The sequence below is a fragment of the Salvelinus namaycush genome, chromosome 22, assembly GCF_016432855.1.
Source record: "Salvelinus namaycush isolate Seneca chromosome 22, SaNama_1.0, whole genome shotgun sequence".
In the NCBI taxonomy this organism is placed as follows: Eukaryota; Metazoa; Chordata; class Actinopteri; order Salmoniformes; family Salmonidae; genus Salvelinus; species Salvelinus namaycush.
The window spans coordinates 5,577,816-5,596,632 of NC_052328.1; the positions used below are offsets into that span (position 1 = coordinate 5,577,816).

The 18,817-nt window shown below is 43.3% G+C and overlaps 1 protein-coding gene across 1 annotated transcript in view; it reads right to left on the reverse strand.

The window, feature by feature from the left end:
- The window catches only part of LOC120017477 (inactive tyrosine-protein kinase 7-like), a 186,699-nt gene that overhangs the window by 33,027 nt on the left and 134,855 nt on the right, over positions 1-18,817 (reverse strand). Inside the window, exon 6 of the mRNA XM_038960250.1 lies at positions 3,208-3,338. Within this exon, the coding sequence (XP_038816178.1) occupies positions 3,208-3,338 (131 nt within the window). The remainder of the gene's footprint in view (positions 1-3,207; positions 3,339-18,817) is intronic.

Here is an 18,817-nt window from a genome sequence, read left to right on the forward strand (position 1 = left end):
AATGCATTTCAATCTTATTGAATTACTATTTTGTGAGCGGATTAGAGCAAATGTTTAAAAAAAACTTTTAGCCTTTCTTATATTTTGTTTCAGTCAAAGCATACATCCTGAATAGGGGCGGGCTCTGTTGAGTGTTGGCGCATGATTGGATGATAATTTTTTGGGGACTATTCAGCTTCAACTAACCATCCTAAAATCTCATTAGAAATGAGGTGTTTTTGATGTAACAGTAACATTATAGGTCTACTATGCTATTATATTCTGTTCTGTTATGTAAACCACAAATGAATCGTTATGTCATCTTGCGAGACATTGATTCAGCTTTGATCTAACTTTACTAAACAAGCACCACTGTGAGAAGTGATAATCTTCTATTTGTAATGATAACAATAAGAAGAAGAAGTAGGACTATTAGGCGTAGGCAACAGATCTTGGTGAGTGTTATTTTAAACGATTGCAGCACTCTTCGTGGTTCTGAATGGACAACACCAAGATCACGCAATGATGAAAAAGAAGTTGAACCAACTTGTGGTGCTGAAGGATAGCTGAATGATAGTTCTGCAGTTAGGCCACTTAACGAAAAAGCCTAATAAGCGTAAGTCTACGTGGTACAGCTATATGTAGGCTATAGCCTAATGTAAATACAAATAAATATAGCACTGTATGCGAGGAGAGCTTTAGCTGCGAGTAGGCATTTCACTGTATTGTTTTAGCTTACACCATGTATAATCAATAAACGTTGATTTGATTAGCTTGAACACATGCTTACAATATACCTTATTACAGAATAAGAATTTAAAAAACTGAGGTGAACTGTCAATTCATAGAATTGATTTGCATAGATTAAATCATCAAATCACTTGACCAAGTAGTGAAAATAAATCATTACTACGCAGAATTGAAGGAAATTCATTTAAAAACAGCAATAAAATCAAGCTTTTGGTGTGGTGTAATGCATCTCAAAAAACTAGAACCTAAATGCATTATTACCTCCAACTTGGATATATTCAACCAATAGCCATTACAAGCTAAACATCCCAAGCAGGGTAACAGCAACCTCCAGAGAGGGTCAGGGTCCTTGGGCTTTGCGGTGGCCACTCTGGTTGTGGGTGTCCTCGTCAGAACGGTGTCACTGTAACCAAGTGGTCAAATATCATTCTGAGTTCCACTGCACAAGAGAGGGTCCGTGGAGTTTTATGAAATATAATTAATTTCGAATTTATCCAAATTAATTTTCCTGAAATAGTTTTACCAGCTCTGTTTGTTCTCAAATTGAAAAATATGAGGGAGCGCCGCTCATCCGCTCTCCGGCAGCACTACAACCCTGGTCACTACAAAGATACAGGCATTCTTCTTTTTTTGCTTTTGTATTTTCACCCCTTTTTTCTCCCCAATTTAGTGGCATCCAATTGGTAGTAGTTACAGTCTTGTCTCATCGCTGCAACTCCCGTACGGACTCGGGAGAGGCGAAGAGCCATGCGTCCTCCGAAACACAACCCAACCAAGCCGCACTGCTTCTTGACACAATGCCCATCCAACCCGGAAGCGCCAATGTGTCGGAGGAAACACCGTACACCTGGCGACCGTGTCAGCGTGCACTGCGCCCGGCCCGCCACAGGAGTCGCAAGTGCGCGGATGAGACAAGGATATCCCTGCCGGCCAAACCCTCCCCTAACCCGGACGATGCTGGGCCAATTGTGCGCCGCCCCATGGGTCTCCCGGTCACGGCCGGCTGCGACAGAGCCTAGACTCGAACCCAGAATCTCTAGTGGCACAGCTAGCACTGCGATGCAGTGCCTTAAACCACTGCGCCACTCGGGAGGCCTCAGGCATTCTTCTTAACTCTGTTGCCAGAGAGGAAGGAAACAAACCGCTCAGGGATTTCACCATGAGGCCAATGGTGACTTTAAAAAAGTTAGAGTTTAATGGCTGTGATTGGAGAAAACTGAGGATGGATCAACAACATTGTAGTTACTCCACAATACTAACCTAATTGACAGAGTGAAAAGAAGGAAGCCTGTACAGAATACAAATATTACAAAACATGCATACTGTTTGCAAAAAAGGCACTAAAGTAATACTGCAAAAAATGTGGCAAAGCAATTCATTTTTTGTCCTGAATACTAAGAGTTATGTTTGGGGCAAATGCAATACAACACATTACTGAGTCCCACTCTCCATATTTTCAAGCATAGTGGTGGCTGCATCATGTTATAGGTATGCTTGTAATCGTTAAGGGCTGGGGAGTCTTTGTAGAATAAAAAAGAAATGGAATGGAGCTAAGCACAGGAAAGATCCTAGAGGAAAACCTGGTTCAGTCTGCTTTCTACCAGACACTGGGAGATGAATTCACCTTTCAGCAGGACAATAACCAAATCTACACTGGAGTTGCATACCAAGATGACAGTGAATGTTCCTGAGTGGCCGAGTTACAGTTTAGACTTCTATGGCAAGACCTGAAAATGGTTGTCTAGCAAGGATCAACAACCAATTTAACTGAGCTTGAAGAACTTTGAAAAGTAGAAATGGGCAAATGTTGCACAATCAGGTGTAGAAAGCTCTTAGAGCCTTACCCAGAAAGACTCACAGCTGTAGTCGCTGCCAAAGGTCCTGCTACAAAGGGGTGTGAATAATTATGTAAATTAGATATTTCTGTATTTAATTTTCAATACATTTGTAAACATTTCTAAAAACATGTTTTCACTTTGTCATTATGGGGTATTGTGTGTAGATGGTAAGCATTTTTTTTTTTTTTACATTTTTAAATTCAGGCTGTAACACAACAAAATGTGGGTATGAATACTTTCTGAAAAGGCACAGTAGCCATGTTATTTTTGATCGTTTGTGTTATTCATTACTCACTGCATAATTATTCCTTGAGCCAATATAATAAAATACATTTAAAAAACATTTATCTTCAACTCTGCATTGTTGGAAAAGGACCCGTAAAGGTAGCATTTCACTGTTAGTCTACAACTGTTGTTTACGAAGCATGTGACAAATAATACATTTAATTGATTGATTTGATTCTATCAGTGTATCGGTGTTTTGTTACTTGTCGTGTTTTATGTTTTTGTGTGGATCCCAGGAAGTATAGCTGCTGCTTCGACACTGCCATATATTCTCCATTCCACACATTCAATCAGGTGTGTGTGTGTGTTTACGTCTGCATGTGTGTGTGTATCTGCGTGTATGTTAGTGTAGTACCTGCTATGAGGAGGGAGGCCTCCAGCGTGACGTCGGGGCCCCGGGGCCCTCTACCCACACACCTGTAGGAGCCAGTGTTTCTGGGCTTCACCTGGGTGATTATCAGGGTGCCGTTGGTGTACAGGATCACTCTATGGAGAGAGGAGAGGAGAGGGGACTCAGATGAACATCAATAATGCCATTCACTTGCTGATACTCTCAACCAAACCAGAGTACAAATGCAGAAACTGAAGAAGGTACTTACATTAAAGGACAATTTCACCCCAAAATTGTCCCAAAATGCATCATACAGGGATGATTTCTGTATTTTGAAAATGACATATCTTGAAAACTTGAGTACTGACAAGCAAAACATTTTTGGACTATGTCAACAACGGACTAATGAAACAAATACCAAAAGATAGTTTTTGGGTGGAGTTTTCCTTTAATAGAATAGGTTTAGCTATGCAAAGACACATTTTGAAAAGGTGATTTTACAGTATGCACTCAGGGTAATACCCTTTTCACACTACCATGCCGACCTGAACCATACTGTGTTGGCTTTGCTGGCTTGGATATTTTCTTTTCAAACGGTCCTTTCCAGCAGGGTTCCAGCTGTGGTGGATTCGTAACCAGGCCAACTCAGAACAGCTTGGCTCGGCGCGAAAAGGGTATGTGTCTATTCTATCGGGCCCAGTGTACGCCATGCCACTTTTCTGGCCCCTGGTAGAGAAAGAGGAGTATCGGTGTGTGTGATGGAGCGGATAAAGACTCTTAGTGCCATGTAATACACATAGGTGCAATTTTTAGGTCCCACATACTACATGTATGTAGTATGACTTGCACGTAAATGATTTGTGAAGCATTTATGTTGTGCTTATGCATGCTTCGTGAATTGCCTATAATAAGCCTTTATATTATATACGTTTTTGTTCGTTTAGAGTACATTCGAGTATTACTTTATTGACTGAAACGTGGGAAAATGATACAAAAGTAAAGACTATTTTCAACACGGTCTGTAACCTAAAAAAAAGTCATCACCCAGTTCCCAATCTACCTGTCTGCATGACTGCCTTGTGGCTTCTCTGGGGAACAGGGATATTTCTACACTATACTCAGGCTTTATTCGCTGGTAAGTGGGAAATGAGCTTTGGGAAATGAGCTCTATTTTTGAGCACAGATATGGGGGTGAACGTTCGGGAGGGGGAGGGGGTGCTGTCGTTCCAAGGAGACATCTTAAAGAACAGGTGAGCATAATGAGACACAGACATTATAGGTTCTCTCTGATAGGGATGTGCACGGCAGTTCCACCGTTCGTTATGATCTTAACTCCAACCCGGAAGGACTCTCGACATTGTTTACGCTGCTCGTTCCGTGGGGAAGCGAATGCTCCTACCACGGTCTCTCCCATGCATCTTTTACCGGTGTTTGGCTTACTGCCCCACATATTGCTTGTATCCACAGCACTAACTTGCGAGGTGGTGATCTCCCACTCGTTTAGTAAAGTGCATCCAGGGTCCATACGGTGAGCAAGTTCCCCCTGCCTTCTCTCTGTTTATCGTACTGGTGCGTGTGTGATCAAGTGTGTGTTGATTGTGTGTGTTTGCCATTTCACTGGCGGAGCTTGTTTTCGGGAAGGCGGGTGTGGGTTGTGTTTGCGAACTCATTTTTAGCTCACAACAAGCTTGTAGCGTGGCTAATACTAGACAGAAAACCACTGCAAAGCTCAATGTGGAAGAGGAATATGACCTGTATCGAGCACTACACTCCACCACTCGATCAACAAAACTAGCTCTATAAAGAGCTAATAGATCTGCAGGAAAATAACTAAGTCTGTCCTGCTTATTTCTCTCCAATTTTGTGCACACATTTGTTTACATCCCTGTTAGTGAGAATTTCTCCTTCGCCAAGATAATCCATCCACCTGACAGGTGTGGCATGTCAAGAACCTGATTAAACAGTATGTTCATTACACATGTGCACCTTGTGCTGGGAACAATTAAAGGCCACTCTAAAATGTGCAGTTTTGTCACACAACATAATGCCACAGATGTTTCAAGTTTCGAGGGAGTGTGCAATTGGCATGCTGACTGCAGGAATGTCCACCAGAGCTGTTGCCAGATAATGAAATGTTTCTATCTATATGAAACTGAGGAGTATTTCTGTCTGTAATAAAGCCCTTTTGTGGGGAAAAACTCATTCTGATTGGCTGGGCCTGGCTCCCCAGTGGGTGGGCCTGGTTCCCAAGTGGGTGGGCCTATGCCCTCACTGCCCACCCATGGCCGCACCCCTGCCCAGTCACTTGAAATCCATAGATTAGGACCTAATGAATTCATTTCAATTGACTTAATTCCTTACATGAACTGTAACTCAGTAAAATTATTGAAATTGTTGCATTTCTATTTTTGTTCAGTATATGATGTACACGGTCCGCCCCATAAAAAGACTGGTAGCCGACCTTCACGTGTGTAGCTTGTTGTTTATGTTGGCCAATCAAAGCGGCAAAGAGGCTCAATGTGTAGCAAGTCGAGTGAGAGTTCACTAATGCAACGCAAGATGGAAGAAAATGAAGGAATTGAGAAGGAGATAAGGAAATGAGAAGGAGTAGGCGACAACGAGCCACCAACAGGTAGGCTGTTGTTTTATCTGAATAGGTTTGGGGAGAAAGCGCAACATATGGCCTCAATCAGCCTAGCTAGATACAGCTGGCTCGCTCTTCCTCCATCTGCTCACTCCTTAGCTCGCTCCCATCTCACATATACCACCCCCCTTCGCATAGAGTGCCTGCCTCTCTCCCTCGCGCAGCAGTACCAGTCAAAAGTTTGGACACACTTACTCAGTCAAGGGTTTTTCTTTATTTTTACTATTTTCTACATTGTAGAATAATAGTGAAGACATCTTAACTATGAAATAACACATATGGAATCATGTAGTAAACCCAAAAAGTGTTAAACAAATCAAAATATATTTTATATTTGAGATTCTTCAAAGTAGCCACCCTTTGCCTTGATGACAGGTTTGCACACTCTTGGCATTCTCTCAACCAGCTTCACCTGGAATGCTCTTGAAGGAGTTCCCACATATGTGAACGACCACCTTAAATCTGTCTTATGTAGGTGTAGCTGCTTTTATCCAGTGTTTTTTACATTGGATAAAAGCAGAGACAGAGCTACAAAGCTGTATATCATACACTGCATTTGAGGAACAATTGGAAAGTCATTCTGCTTTGAAAGTTGATAAACTTGTAACTTCCCTTTTGAGAAAATGGCCTTTGAATGTTTTGGTACACACTGGAAAGCTCTTCTTTGTCTTCTTTGCCGGATATCCGACAAAAAAATGATGATAATATTTAATTATTTAAAACCCCCATCCCTACTCTCTGATAACACACCATGTCTACACAGACAGACACACACGCAATCATGCACGCATGCACACACACACACACACACACACACATTTTTCAGCAGCTTAGAACAAACCCTTTTATTTTGGTAGCTTTTATTTTGGTACACCAATGATCTCACCCATGAGGCTAAAATCTTATTTTTTTCTCAACTCTAAACAACCTTGAAAATCCAGTGAGATTCCAGGTTCTCCTGGTTTCAAACATCTGAATCAAATTAACATCAAATATTATTCACATATATCCCCTTCAGCTGTGTCTACCATCCAGGTACAAGGCCAGCAGTCAAAACCCCTACAAGAAAGAAGTGCTCCCCAGATATTACACCAGAAGAGATCAAAAAACCCAGATACCCACAAACACACACAAACCCCTTAGGCTGCTCTAAGACACCGCAGCCTGAGATCCCTGTTCACTTCATTGGAGACAGCAAGAGATGTGTGTACAATACAAACACAGCTGAACATATAAGCTGTGTGTGTGTGCGCACATGTGCGCATGTGCCAAGGTTATTATAGTAAACAAAAACGAATCATTAAAAAAAAAAAATTTGCGGGGCCTCCCGAGTGGCGCAGTGGTCTAAGGCACTGCATCGTAGTGCTTGAGGAATTACTACAGACCCAGGTTCAATCCCGGGCACAGTAAAGTGCCACAGCTGATCGCAACTAGGAGACCTATGAGACGGTGCACAATTGGCCCAGCTTCGTCCGGGTTAGGGGAGGATTTGTCCCATGGCGCTCTAGCGACTCCTGTTGCCGGCCGGGCGCATGCACGCTGACTTGAACCCTGTGGCACCCACATAGAGACTGCCAGAGGTCCGGACAACATGCCCTCCGATTTGACACACTGAACTCTATCTGAGAAGTAGTTGGTGAACCAGGCGAGGCAGTCATTTGAGAAACCAAGGCTATTGAGTCTGCCGATAAAAATGCGATGATTGACAGAGTCGAAAGCCTTGGCCAGGTCGATGAAGACGGCTGCACAGTACTGTCTCTTGTCGATGGTGGTTATGATATCGTTTAGGACCTTGAGCATGGCAGAGGTGCACCCATGACCAGCTCGGAAACCAGATTGCATAGTGGAGAAGGTACGGTGGGATTTGAAATGGTCGGTGATCTGTTTGTTAACTTGGCTTTCGAAGATTTTAGAAAGCAGGGCAAGATGGATATAGGTCTAGAGCAGTTTGGGTCTAGAGTGTATCCCCCTTTGAAGAGGGGGATGCGCCTGGCAGCTTTCCAATCTTTGGGGATCTCAGACGATACGAAAGAAAGGCTGAACAGGCTAGTAATAGGGGTTGCAACAATTTCGGATGATAATTTTAGAAAGAGAGGGTCCAGATTGTCTAGCCCAGCTGATTTGCAGGGATCCAGATTTTGCAGCTCTTTCAGAACATCAGCTGTCTGGATTTGGGTGAAGGAGAAGCGGGGGGGGGGGGGGGGGGGCTTGGGCAAGTTGCTGCATGGGGTGCAGAGCTGTTGGCTGGCCGGGGTAGGGGTAGCCAGGTAGAAAGCATGGCCAGCCGTAGAAAAATGCTTTTTGAAATTCTCGATTATCGTCGATTTATCGGTGGTGACAATGTTTCCTAGCCTCAGTGCATTGGGCAGCTGGGAGGAGGTGCTCTTATTCTCCATGGACATTAGTGTCCCAGAACTTTTTGGAATTAGTGCTACAGGATGCAAATTTCTGTTTGAAAAAGCTAGCCTTAGCTTTCCTAACCGACTGAATATATTGGTTCCTGACTTACCTGAAAAGTTGCATATCGCGGGGCTATTCGATGCTAATGCAGAATGCTACAGGATGTTTTTGTGTTTGTCAAGGGCAGTCAAGTCTGGGGTGTACCAAGGGCTATATCTGTTCTTAGTTCTACATTTTTTGAATGGGGCATGCTTATTTAAGATGGCGAGGAAAGCACTTTTAAAGAGCAACCAGGCATCTTACTGACGGGATGAGGTCAATATCCTTCCAGGATATCCGGGCCAGGTCGAATAGAAAGGACTGCTCGCTGAAGTGTTTTAGGGAGCGTTTGACAGTGATGAGGGGTGGTCGTTTGACCGCGGACCCATCACGCACGCAAGCAACTAGGCAGTGATCGCTGAGATCCTGGTTGACAACAGCAGAGGTGTATTTAGAGGGCAAGTTGGTCAGGATGATATCTAAGAGGGTGCCCATGGTTACGGATTAGGGCTGTACCTGGTAGGTTCCTTAATAATTTGTGTGCGATTGAGGGCATCTAGCTTAGATTGTAGGACGGCCGGGATGTTAAGCATATCCCAGTTTAGGTCACGTAACAGTACAAACTCTGAAGATAGATGGGGGGGGGCAATCAATTCACATATGGTGTCCAGGGCACAGATGGAGGCTGAAGGGGGTCTATAACAAGTGGCAATGGTGAGAGAATTGTTTCTGGAAAGGTGGATTTTTAAAAGTAGAAGCTCAAATTTTTTGGGCACAGACCTGGATAGTATGACAGAACTCTGCAGGTTATCTCTGCAGTAGATTGCAACTCCGCCCCCTTTGGCAGTTCTATCTTGTCGGAAGATGTTATAGTTAGGGATGGACATTTCAGAATTTTTGGTGGCCTTCCTAAGCCATGATTCAGACATGGCTAGGACATCAGGGTTGGCGGAGTGTGCTAAAGCAGTGACTAAAACAAACTTAGGGAGGAGGCTACTACTGTTAACATGCATGAAACCAAGGCTTTTACGGTTACAGAAGTCAACAAATGAAAGCCCCTGGGGAATGGGAGTGGTGCTGGGGGCTGCAAGGCCTGGGTTAACCTCTACATCACCAGAGGAACAGAGGAGGATTAGGATAAGGGTACGGCTAAAGGCTATAAGAACTGGTTGTCTAGTGCGTTCGGAAGAATAGATTCAAGGCATAATATACAGACAAGGTTATGGTAGGATGTGAGTACAGTGGAGGTAAACCTAGGCATTGAGTGACGATGAGAGAGGTTTTGTCTCTTGAGGCACCAGTTAAGCCAGATGAGGTCATTGCATATGTGGGGAGTGGAACAAAAGGGCTATCTAAGGCATATTGGGCAGGGCTAGGGGCTCTACAGTGAAATAAGATAATAGTCACTAACCAAAACAGCAATAGACAAGGCATATTGAAATTAGGGAGAGTCATGTGTAGCCGAGTGATCATAAGTTCCAATGAGTAGCACTAGATGAGTCAGGGAGCCAATTCCGTAGTCGCTGCTACGCTAGGCGAGCTGGAGACACGGCGATTCAGACAGCTAGCGGGCCGAGGCTAGCAGATGGGCATCTGTTGACGTCGCAGCGGAAGAGCCTGTTGAAACCTCCTCGGACAGTTACGTCGGCAGACCAGTCGTGATGGATCGGCGGGGCTCCGTGTCGGCAGTAAAGGTTCCAGGCCAATTGGCAAAAGAGGTATTGTAGCCCAATAATTGGCTGGTGGATGTTTTTGGCTAGCCGGGAGATGGGCCTAGCTCCAGGCTAACTAGTGCTTGCTTCGGGACAGAGACGTTAGCCAGGAGTAGCCACTTGGATAGCAGCTAGCTAGCTGCGATGATCCGGTGTAAAGGTTCAGTGCTTGCAGTAGGAATCCGGAGATGTGATATAGAAAAAGCAGTCCGATATCCTCTGGGTTGATTTCACGTTGTGCAGACTGGCAGAAATTGACCGGGTTGAGGCTGGCTGATGTCCGAGTTAACGGCAAGGACGGCTAGCAGTGGCTAACTGACTACTAGCTAGCAGCTAGTTAACTAGCTAGCTTCTGAAGGGGGTTACGGTTCTAAAGTATAAAAATAGCAGATCCGTACCACATTGGGTGAGGCGGGTTGCAGGAGAGTATATTCAGTCCATAGATGGAAAGTGAGATGAAAATATATATGAAGAAAACTATATATACACGGGACAAGACAAAAACACACGTCCGACTGCTACGCCATCTTGGATAAGTGGGCATGGCATTGCAAAATGGAGAGTTTAGCCTTCCTTCTTCAAGATCCTTTTTACCCTGTACAAATCTCCCACTTTACCACCACCAAAGCACCCCCAGACCATCACATTGCATCCACCATGCTTGACAGATGGCGTCAAGCACTCCTCCAGCATCTTTTAATTTTTTCTGTGTCTCACAAATGTTTCTCTTTGTGATCCGAACACCTCAAACTTAGATTTGTCTGTCCATTTCCAATCTTCCTCTGTCCAGTGTCTGTTCTTTTGCCCATCTAAATCTTTTATTTTTATTGGCCAGTCTGAGATATGGCTTTTTCTTTGCAACTCTGCCTAGAAGGCCAGCATCCCGGAGTCGCCTCTTCACTGTTGACGTTGAGACTGGTGTTTTGCGGGTACTATTTAATAAAGCTGCCAGTTGAGGACCTGTGAGGCGTCTGTTTCTCAAACTAGACACTCTAATGTACTTGTCCTCTTGCTCAGTTGTGCACCGGGGCCTCCCACACCTCTTTCTATTCTGGTTAGAGCCAGTTTGCGCTGTTCTGTGAAGGGAGTAGTACACAGCGTTGTACGAGATCTTCAGTTTCTTGCCAATTTCTCACATGGAATAGCCTTCATTTCTCAAAAAAATAATAGACTGACGAGTTTCAGAAGAAAGTGCTTTGTTTCTGGCCGTTTTGAGCCTGTAATTGAACCCACAAATGCTGATGCTCCACATACTCAACTAGTCTAAAGAAGGCCAGTTTTATTGCTTATTAACTCAGCACAAAAGTTTTTAGCTGTGCTAACATAATTGCAAAAGGGTTTTCTAAAGATCAATTAGCCTTTTAAAATGATAAACTTAGATTAGCTAACACAACATGCCATTGGAACACAGGAGTGATGGTTGTGATGGTTGCTGATAACGGGCCTCTGTATGCCTATGTAGATATTCTATTAAAAAACTCAGCCGTTTCCAGCTACAATAGTCATTTACAACATTAACAATGTCTACACTGTATTTCTGATCAATTTGATGTTTTTTTAATGGACAAATATAATTGACATTTCTTTCAAAAACAAGGACATTTCTAAGTGACCCCAAACTTTTGAATGGAAGTGTACTTTAATCTATGGAAGATGGAATTAAAATTGCAGAACTAAAAATTAAATGAGGACAGGCTACAACACCAAGAAAAAGTATAAGTCATTTCAACCCTTACATGGTGACCAGACCAGGCACGCGCTTGCTCCCTGTTACATGCTGACCACACCACTTGCATTACGTGCGTGAGCGTTGCAAAATAAATGTACACATACATGTTATTCAATAATTTTATCCAAACTGCTTGCGCGAGTCAACGAGCGTCTGCATAGCCAGGCGCTAAAATAGAACTTGGTTCTATTTTTGACACTTGATGCGCTGCAAGTCCCGCCTCTCACATCTCATTGGTTTTTAGGAGCATGTACCCACGTTGGTGATTGAAAGATGAACTGAAGAAGAAAACTGAAGGAGGAGAGATTACTAGAAACAAACTAGTTTTACCGTTTTATCTGTGGATTAATTGTCGGAGTAGAGGACCTTGTGCATTTCAGGTAAAATAACAACCCAATGTTTATATCCCAGGACAAATTAGCTAGAAACGGCAAGCGGAAACGGAATTGTCATGAATGTTTAATGCTTTTCGACCTGTCCCCAAATGAATATAGTTGGTTCAGAGTTTGTTTTGATATTTCAACACGCGTGTCCTGAGCGCTTCTGGTGTGGGTGAACAAAATCACCGTGCGGACGCTTTGGTCAGCATGTTAGGAGTGGGACGATTTTTCGGCAACAAATATGGGGGATCAACATTTATTTCTAGACAATGTAGTAAACCATAGCCCAGGGTTCCCCAACTGGCAACTTGTGGTTTTATTTGGCCCCCCAGGCCCGCAGCTGTATCTAGTTGATGATCCCTGCTATAGCCTAATCATATTTATGACGGAAAATTCTGCCCTGTGTTTCTCCGCCCATGCTATAGCAGGGATCATCAACTAAATTCAGCCACGGGGTGCCACCCACCCATTTTTTCTTGAGCTGACGGTCAGGAGCCGGAACTTAATTACAAATCATTTGTAGAGTGCAATTTTACCCAAAGAATCCCAAACAGACCAAAAGCATTTCAAACCGTGCCTACATTTGTATACGATCACGTGTCTATTATGCGTGGGAACACTTAAGAACAGATTTCCAAAATTAAAATCACTTGGCGCTGATTTCCAGGTGTTTTTACAGTCTTATGTCCAACAATGAAAACGCAAAAAATATATATAACAATTTTTGCTCAGAAATCTTGGGGTGCCAAATAAAATCGGCTCCAGTTGTGGAACCCTGGGCTACTCTATTTAATTGAGACCACATGCGCACCTGGTCTCGCATGTATGGCTACTGACCTTGAAGCAGCGAGAATGATAAGAGCGGACACTTGCACTTTCTCTTGAGATACCTTCTGCATATTTACATTTACATTTAAGTCATTTAGCAGACACTCTTATCCAGAGCGACTTACAAATTAACATATAGAATATACACTTCTGCATATAGAATATACACTGAGTGTACAAAACATTAGGAACACCTGCTCTTTCCATGACTGACCAGGTGAATCCAGGAGAAAGCTATGCTCCTTTATTGATGTCACTTGTTAAATCCATTTAATTTAGTTCAACTGAAGGGGAGGAGACAGGTTAAAGAAGGATTGTTAATTGAGACTTGAATTGTGTATGTGCCATTTAGAGGGTAAAAGGGCAAGACAAAATATTTAAGTGCCTTTGAACTAGGTATGGTATTAGGTGCCAAGCTTACCGGTTTGAGTGTGTCAAGAACTGCAACGCTGCTGGGGTTTTCAGCTTCAACAGTTTCCTGTGTGTATCAAGAATGGTCCACCACCCAAAGGACATCCAGCCAACTTGACACAACTGTGGGAAGCATTGGAGTCAACATGGGACAACATCCCTGTGGAACGCGTTAGACACCTTGTAGAGTCCATGCCCTGACAAATTGAGGCTGTTGAGGGCAAAAGGGGGTGCAACTCAATATTAGGAAGATGTTCCCGAATGTTTTGTACACTCACCGTATAGCCTACCATTTAGGAGGACGATTTGCAGGCAGAGACAAATAATTGGGGAATCAATATTTATTGAAAATTAAAAGGTGGAACGCTCGCTCACCATGGTAGCCTATTCACACATTGCACCTCGACTCACGTTGGTTGAGCACCCTCCGCTTATTTCCATTGTTGGGTGGACTACTACTACTTTTGTGATTTTCAAATGTTTTATTATTATTAAATTTTTTTCAGCATGTGGTGCAGAACCCTGAGCACCCCGACTTCCCGCGGCTATGAGGAGAGGTAGCCCACTGGGCACACACTGGTTGAATCAACATTGTTTCCATGTAATTTAAATGAAATTAGGTTGAGCCAACATGGAATAGACGTTGAATTGACGTCTGTGCCCAGTGGGAGGCTACCAGTGGTGGGCCGTCAGGGCCTGCAAGGCCTTCTCTGCTGGCCTAAACATCATCAGAATATACTTTTTTTTAAAATATATTTTCCCACAAATATGTATTAAATTATTCCCCAGAGTAAGAGTTATACTCTTCATTTCATAGCTTTCCTCTTGGTTGCACTGCTTCCAGCCCCAGGTTGAGATTTTGAGGGCTGGTCTTTATGTTAGATCTTTTATCCAATCATATTCAGCCATCATGTGTTGCCAGGGGTCTAAAATCTGCCCTCAGGCCTTCAGAATCAACAGTGCGGGCGCTTGTAGCTTATAGTGAATGGAAATGAAAATTTAGTGTCAACCAATCAGCTTAAGAGTTGGCTATTGTACGCCTTCTGGCTGGCTCCAGTGTTACACAGGAGCCAGCTAGCAGGCGTAGTGCGTGCACGTCTTTTGATTGGATTACCAATATTGAGAGGCAGGTCCTATGGAGATCTAGGAAACTGAATTTGATAAACGAATTAATTCGCGTACTACTAAGCTGTTTTTTCAACCCACAATGGCGGAAGGAGGAGAAGATATCGATTTGGTCGAGGATATAATTATAACGCCATTCTCAAGACGAACTTTTCAAGAAAAGTTAGACATTGTAAGGAGAGGTCGCCCGACGCCACAAAGCCTGTCACAGGCGGGAAAGTGCTTCGTTCGCTCGCCACTTTCAAAGTTTCAACTACGAGCGCTGTCAATGGCTCACAGGCTCCTAACAAGCAATGGTGCTTTTGAAAACTTTTGGGGACACCGGAGTGGATCGACAGCTCAAAGAACAAACGCGCAGGGCAACGGAGCTGCACAATGAAAAGGTGAAGGGAAATATTGAAAAGACTCATTGATTGTGTCATGTTTTTGGGTAAACACTGTTTACCCAAAAATGTCAATTTGTCAATTTCAAGGTGACGCAACGCCTGGTTATACTGCATTTCTGTCTAAATGTATAGTTTCTAGAGCCATGGCATCATAATGAGGTGGATTAATTCGGGTGGGACTGTGTAGTACATCACTGAAGGCCCAGGCCCCAGGCCCACGGCACGCCACTGGAGGCTACTGAACTTGAAGCAGTGAATTCTGAGTGTGTGAATAATGTGACAAATACATTTGAAGTCAGAAGTTTACATACACTTAGGTTGGAGTCATTAAAACTCCTTTTTCAACCACTCCACAAATGTCTTGTTAACAAACTATAGTTTTGGCAAGTCGGTTAGGACATCTACTTACTTCTACACAAGTAATTTTTCCAACAATTGTTTACAGACAGATTATTTCACTCATAATTCACTGTATCACAATTCACTGTATCATAGGTCAGAAGTTTACATACACTAAGTTGACTGTGCCTTTAAACAGCTTGGAAAATTCCAGAAAATGATGTCATAGCTTTAGAAGCTTCTGATAGGCTAACTGACATAATTTGAGTCAATTGGAGGTGTACCTGTGGATGTATTTCAAGGCCTACTTTCAAACTCAGTGCCTCTTTCCTTGACATCATGGGAAAATGTAAAGAAATCAGCCAAGACCTCAGAAAAAAGTCTGGTTCATCCTTGGGAGCAATTTCCAAACGCCTGAAGGTACAGGAAACAGGAAAAAGGTACAAAAGTATCTATATCCACAGTAAAACAAGTCCAATATCGACATAACCTTATAGGCTGCTCAGCAAGGAAGAAGCCACTGCTCCAAAACTGCCATAAAAAAGCCAGACTACGGTTTGCAACTGCACATGGGGAAAAAGATTGTACTTTTTGGAGAAATATCCTCTGCTCTAATAAAACAAAAACTTGAAAGACTTGAAAAAGCATTTGCAGCAAGGAGGCCTACAAACCTGACTCAGTTACACCAGCTCTGTCAGGAGGAATGGGCCAAAATTCACCCAACTACCCGAAACGTTTGACCCAAGTTAAACAATTTAAAGGCAATGCTACCAAATACTAATTGAGTGTATGCAAACTTCTGACCCACTGGGAATGTGATGAAAGAAATAAAAGCTGAAATAATCATTCTCTCTACTATTATTCTGACATTTCACATTCTTAAAATAAAGTGGTGATCCTAACTGACCTAAGACAGGATTTATACTAGGATTTATACTAGGATTAAATGTCAGGAATTGTGAAAAACTGAGTTTAAATGTATTTGGCTAAGGTGTATGTAAATTTCCGACTTTAACTGTATGTGCTTTTAATACAATAGGTAGGCTAATGCATACGAGCAGAAAAACGACCGTTTCCAATACTACCCTACCAAGCAAAAAGGCAGTAACTGCTCATTTGGTAGAAAATTTGTTAATGTAATTTTTTCTACATTAAATACATGCTTAATCAGGTGGACAAGTGTCCTTCCACTATTGTGTTCTGGCCGAAAATGTGGGTCATGTTAGCAGTAATTGCATAAAGTTACTGTGAAACCAAGGTAAATAAAAGGCATTTTTTTCAGTTCCACGCTATGAGCAGTTACTGCCTTTTTGCTTGGTAGGGCAGAATAATCTGCTGGACAACAAAAATATGTTCATCCCAAATTTGTCTGTCTGACCGCCCGCTCCCAACCGCAGCATGAAAAATGCTGACCACACTGCAGTGATCTCTGTCGGGACCCGCAGCCCTATACCTGGGATTGTTCGGCATGCACAATTACTTGTAGAGATCAATGACTGTCAACACAGTTACATGCAGTTCGACACTCAAGGAGAGGACCCATCAGTTGTCAAAAAATAAGAGGTATTTTCGAAAGGTAAAAAAAAAATACAATATGAGCCCCCCCAAAAATGTGAACCGGCTCTTCGTAACATTTAAATCGATTTTCTGACCAATGCATGCTACATTTGGATCGTTTTGGTGTCCGCAGACTGATGTACTTGTATCTTAAACATTTGAATCAAGGATCAATGTGTTTTTTTTTAACATCCCTAATAAATGGCTCCTAGCTTCCATCGCAACTTTCTGTCCCTAACCCTGACCCTAAAACTGAAACTAAATAATATCAAAACATTTTTTTATAAAACATAACTAAATAAAAACCAGTAAAGTGGATCTGAAAACTAACTGAAACTAAACAGAATTTCAATTAAAAATCTTAAAACAAATAGAAATTTAAAAAAACGAATATAAAACACTATAATATTAAAGTTATTCCCCACTTCACAGTCTCACTGCTGAGTCGACATCAGCGGGGTCGCCTAGCCCCATTCTGACAATCTCATTACAAAATAATGCCTGTTGATATCCTACTCCATCTCATCCGTTCAACGCACACAATCTGTTCCTTTAATCAGTTTGCTATAGAAAGAACCAATGACTTAATCACCCCATGTAACAGGCTGCTTTCAGTGCCTATCATGCACTTCATTTGTGCTAGGCTACATTGCCTGAAGGTATACTCAGGTTGTGTCCCAAAAGGCACCCTATTCCCTATTTATTGCACTCATTTTGACCAGGGACCATAAGGCTATGGTCCAAAGAAGTACTCTGTATAGGGAATAAGGTGCCATTTGGGACAGCGTCACAGAGAGGTGGATGTTAGACGTAAAATGAATTGGTGAAAATCCATCATTTACATGTTGACATAAAACATTCTGTCAGGCTGTTTGTATCCACAAGGCCTCAGGTTTACTAGCCTGGCTGATGTGACTCACCTGTTACACAGCGAGGGAGAGTTGTGACACACTGGTCTGGACAGAAATGTGTTTGTTGGTGCAATATTCATGCAAAAATTGTCTTGAGCTTTGATTGGTTCTCTCAAATGTGAATTTTTCCTGGGGCGATTTGAAAATCCAACAGTCGTTTTTGAAAGGGGGCAGTGCTCTGGGGTTGTCCATGTGGGTGTTTAAGTGAGAAAGACACAGAGGAGAACTAATCAGTAACAAAGCACGGCATCGTGCCGACAATATCAAAACAGCCTTTCCAGAGTTTGGTGTCAGCCAGACTACAGGTTTGCCACCAGTGATGAGGAACCTTTGAAAGCTCCTTCAAATCCCGACAACCTGCCCACTCGACCCAATCCCCTTCTCCAGACCATCTCTGGAGACCTTCTCCCATTCTTCACTTCCCTCATCAACTCATCCCTGACTACTGGCTGCGCTCCCCTCCTCAAGAAACCAACACTCTACCCCTCTGACGTAAAAAACGACAGACTAGAAACCCTTTTGTCTTTTCTTTCCAAAACACTTGAGCATGCGGTCTCTGACCAACTCTCTCGTTATCTCTCTCAGCACAATTTTCTTGACTCTAACCAGTCAGGCTTCAAGGCGGCTCACTCAACTGAGACCGCTCTCCACTGTGCCACAGAGGCTCTCCGCTCTGCCAAAGCTGACTCTGTCCTCATCCTCCTAGATCTATCCGCTGCCTTCGACACCGTGAACCATCAGATCCTCCTCTCCACCCTCTCAGGGTTGGGCGGATCAGGCTCTGCACACTCCTGGATTACATCCTACCTGGCAGGCCGCTCCTACCAGGTGGCATAGAGAGAATCTGTGTCTGCACCCTGTGCGCTCACTACTGGTGTCCCCCAGGGCTCAGTTCTAGGCCCTCTCCTCTTTTCTCCTTACACCAAGACACCCAGTTCTGTCATATCCTCACATGGTCTCTTCTATCATTGCTATGCAGATGACATTCAACTACTCTTCTCCTTCCCCATGCTGACACCCAGGTGGCGACACGCATCGCTGCGTGCCTGGCAGACATCTGCGCTTAGATGTCGGCAACCCCACCTCAAGCTCAACAAAACTAAGCTGCTCTTCCTCCCGGGAAAGGCCTACCCACTCCAAGACCTCTGCATCAAGGTTGACAACTCCACGGTG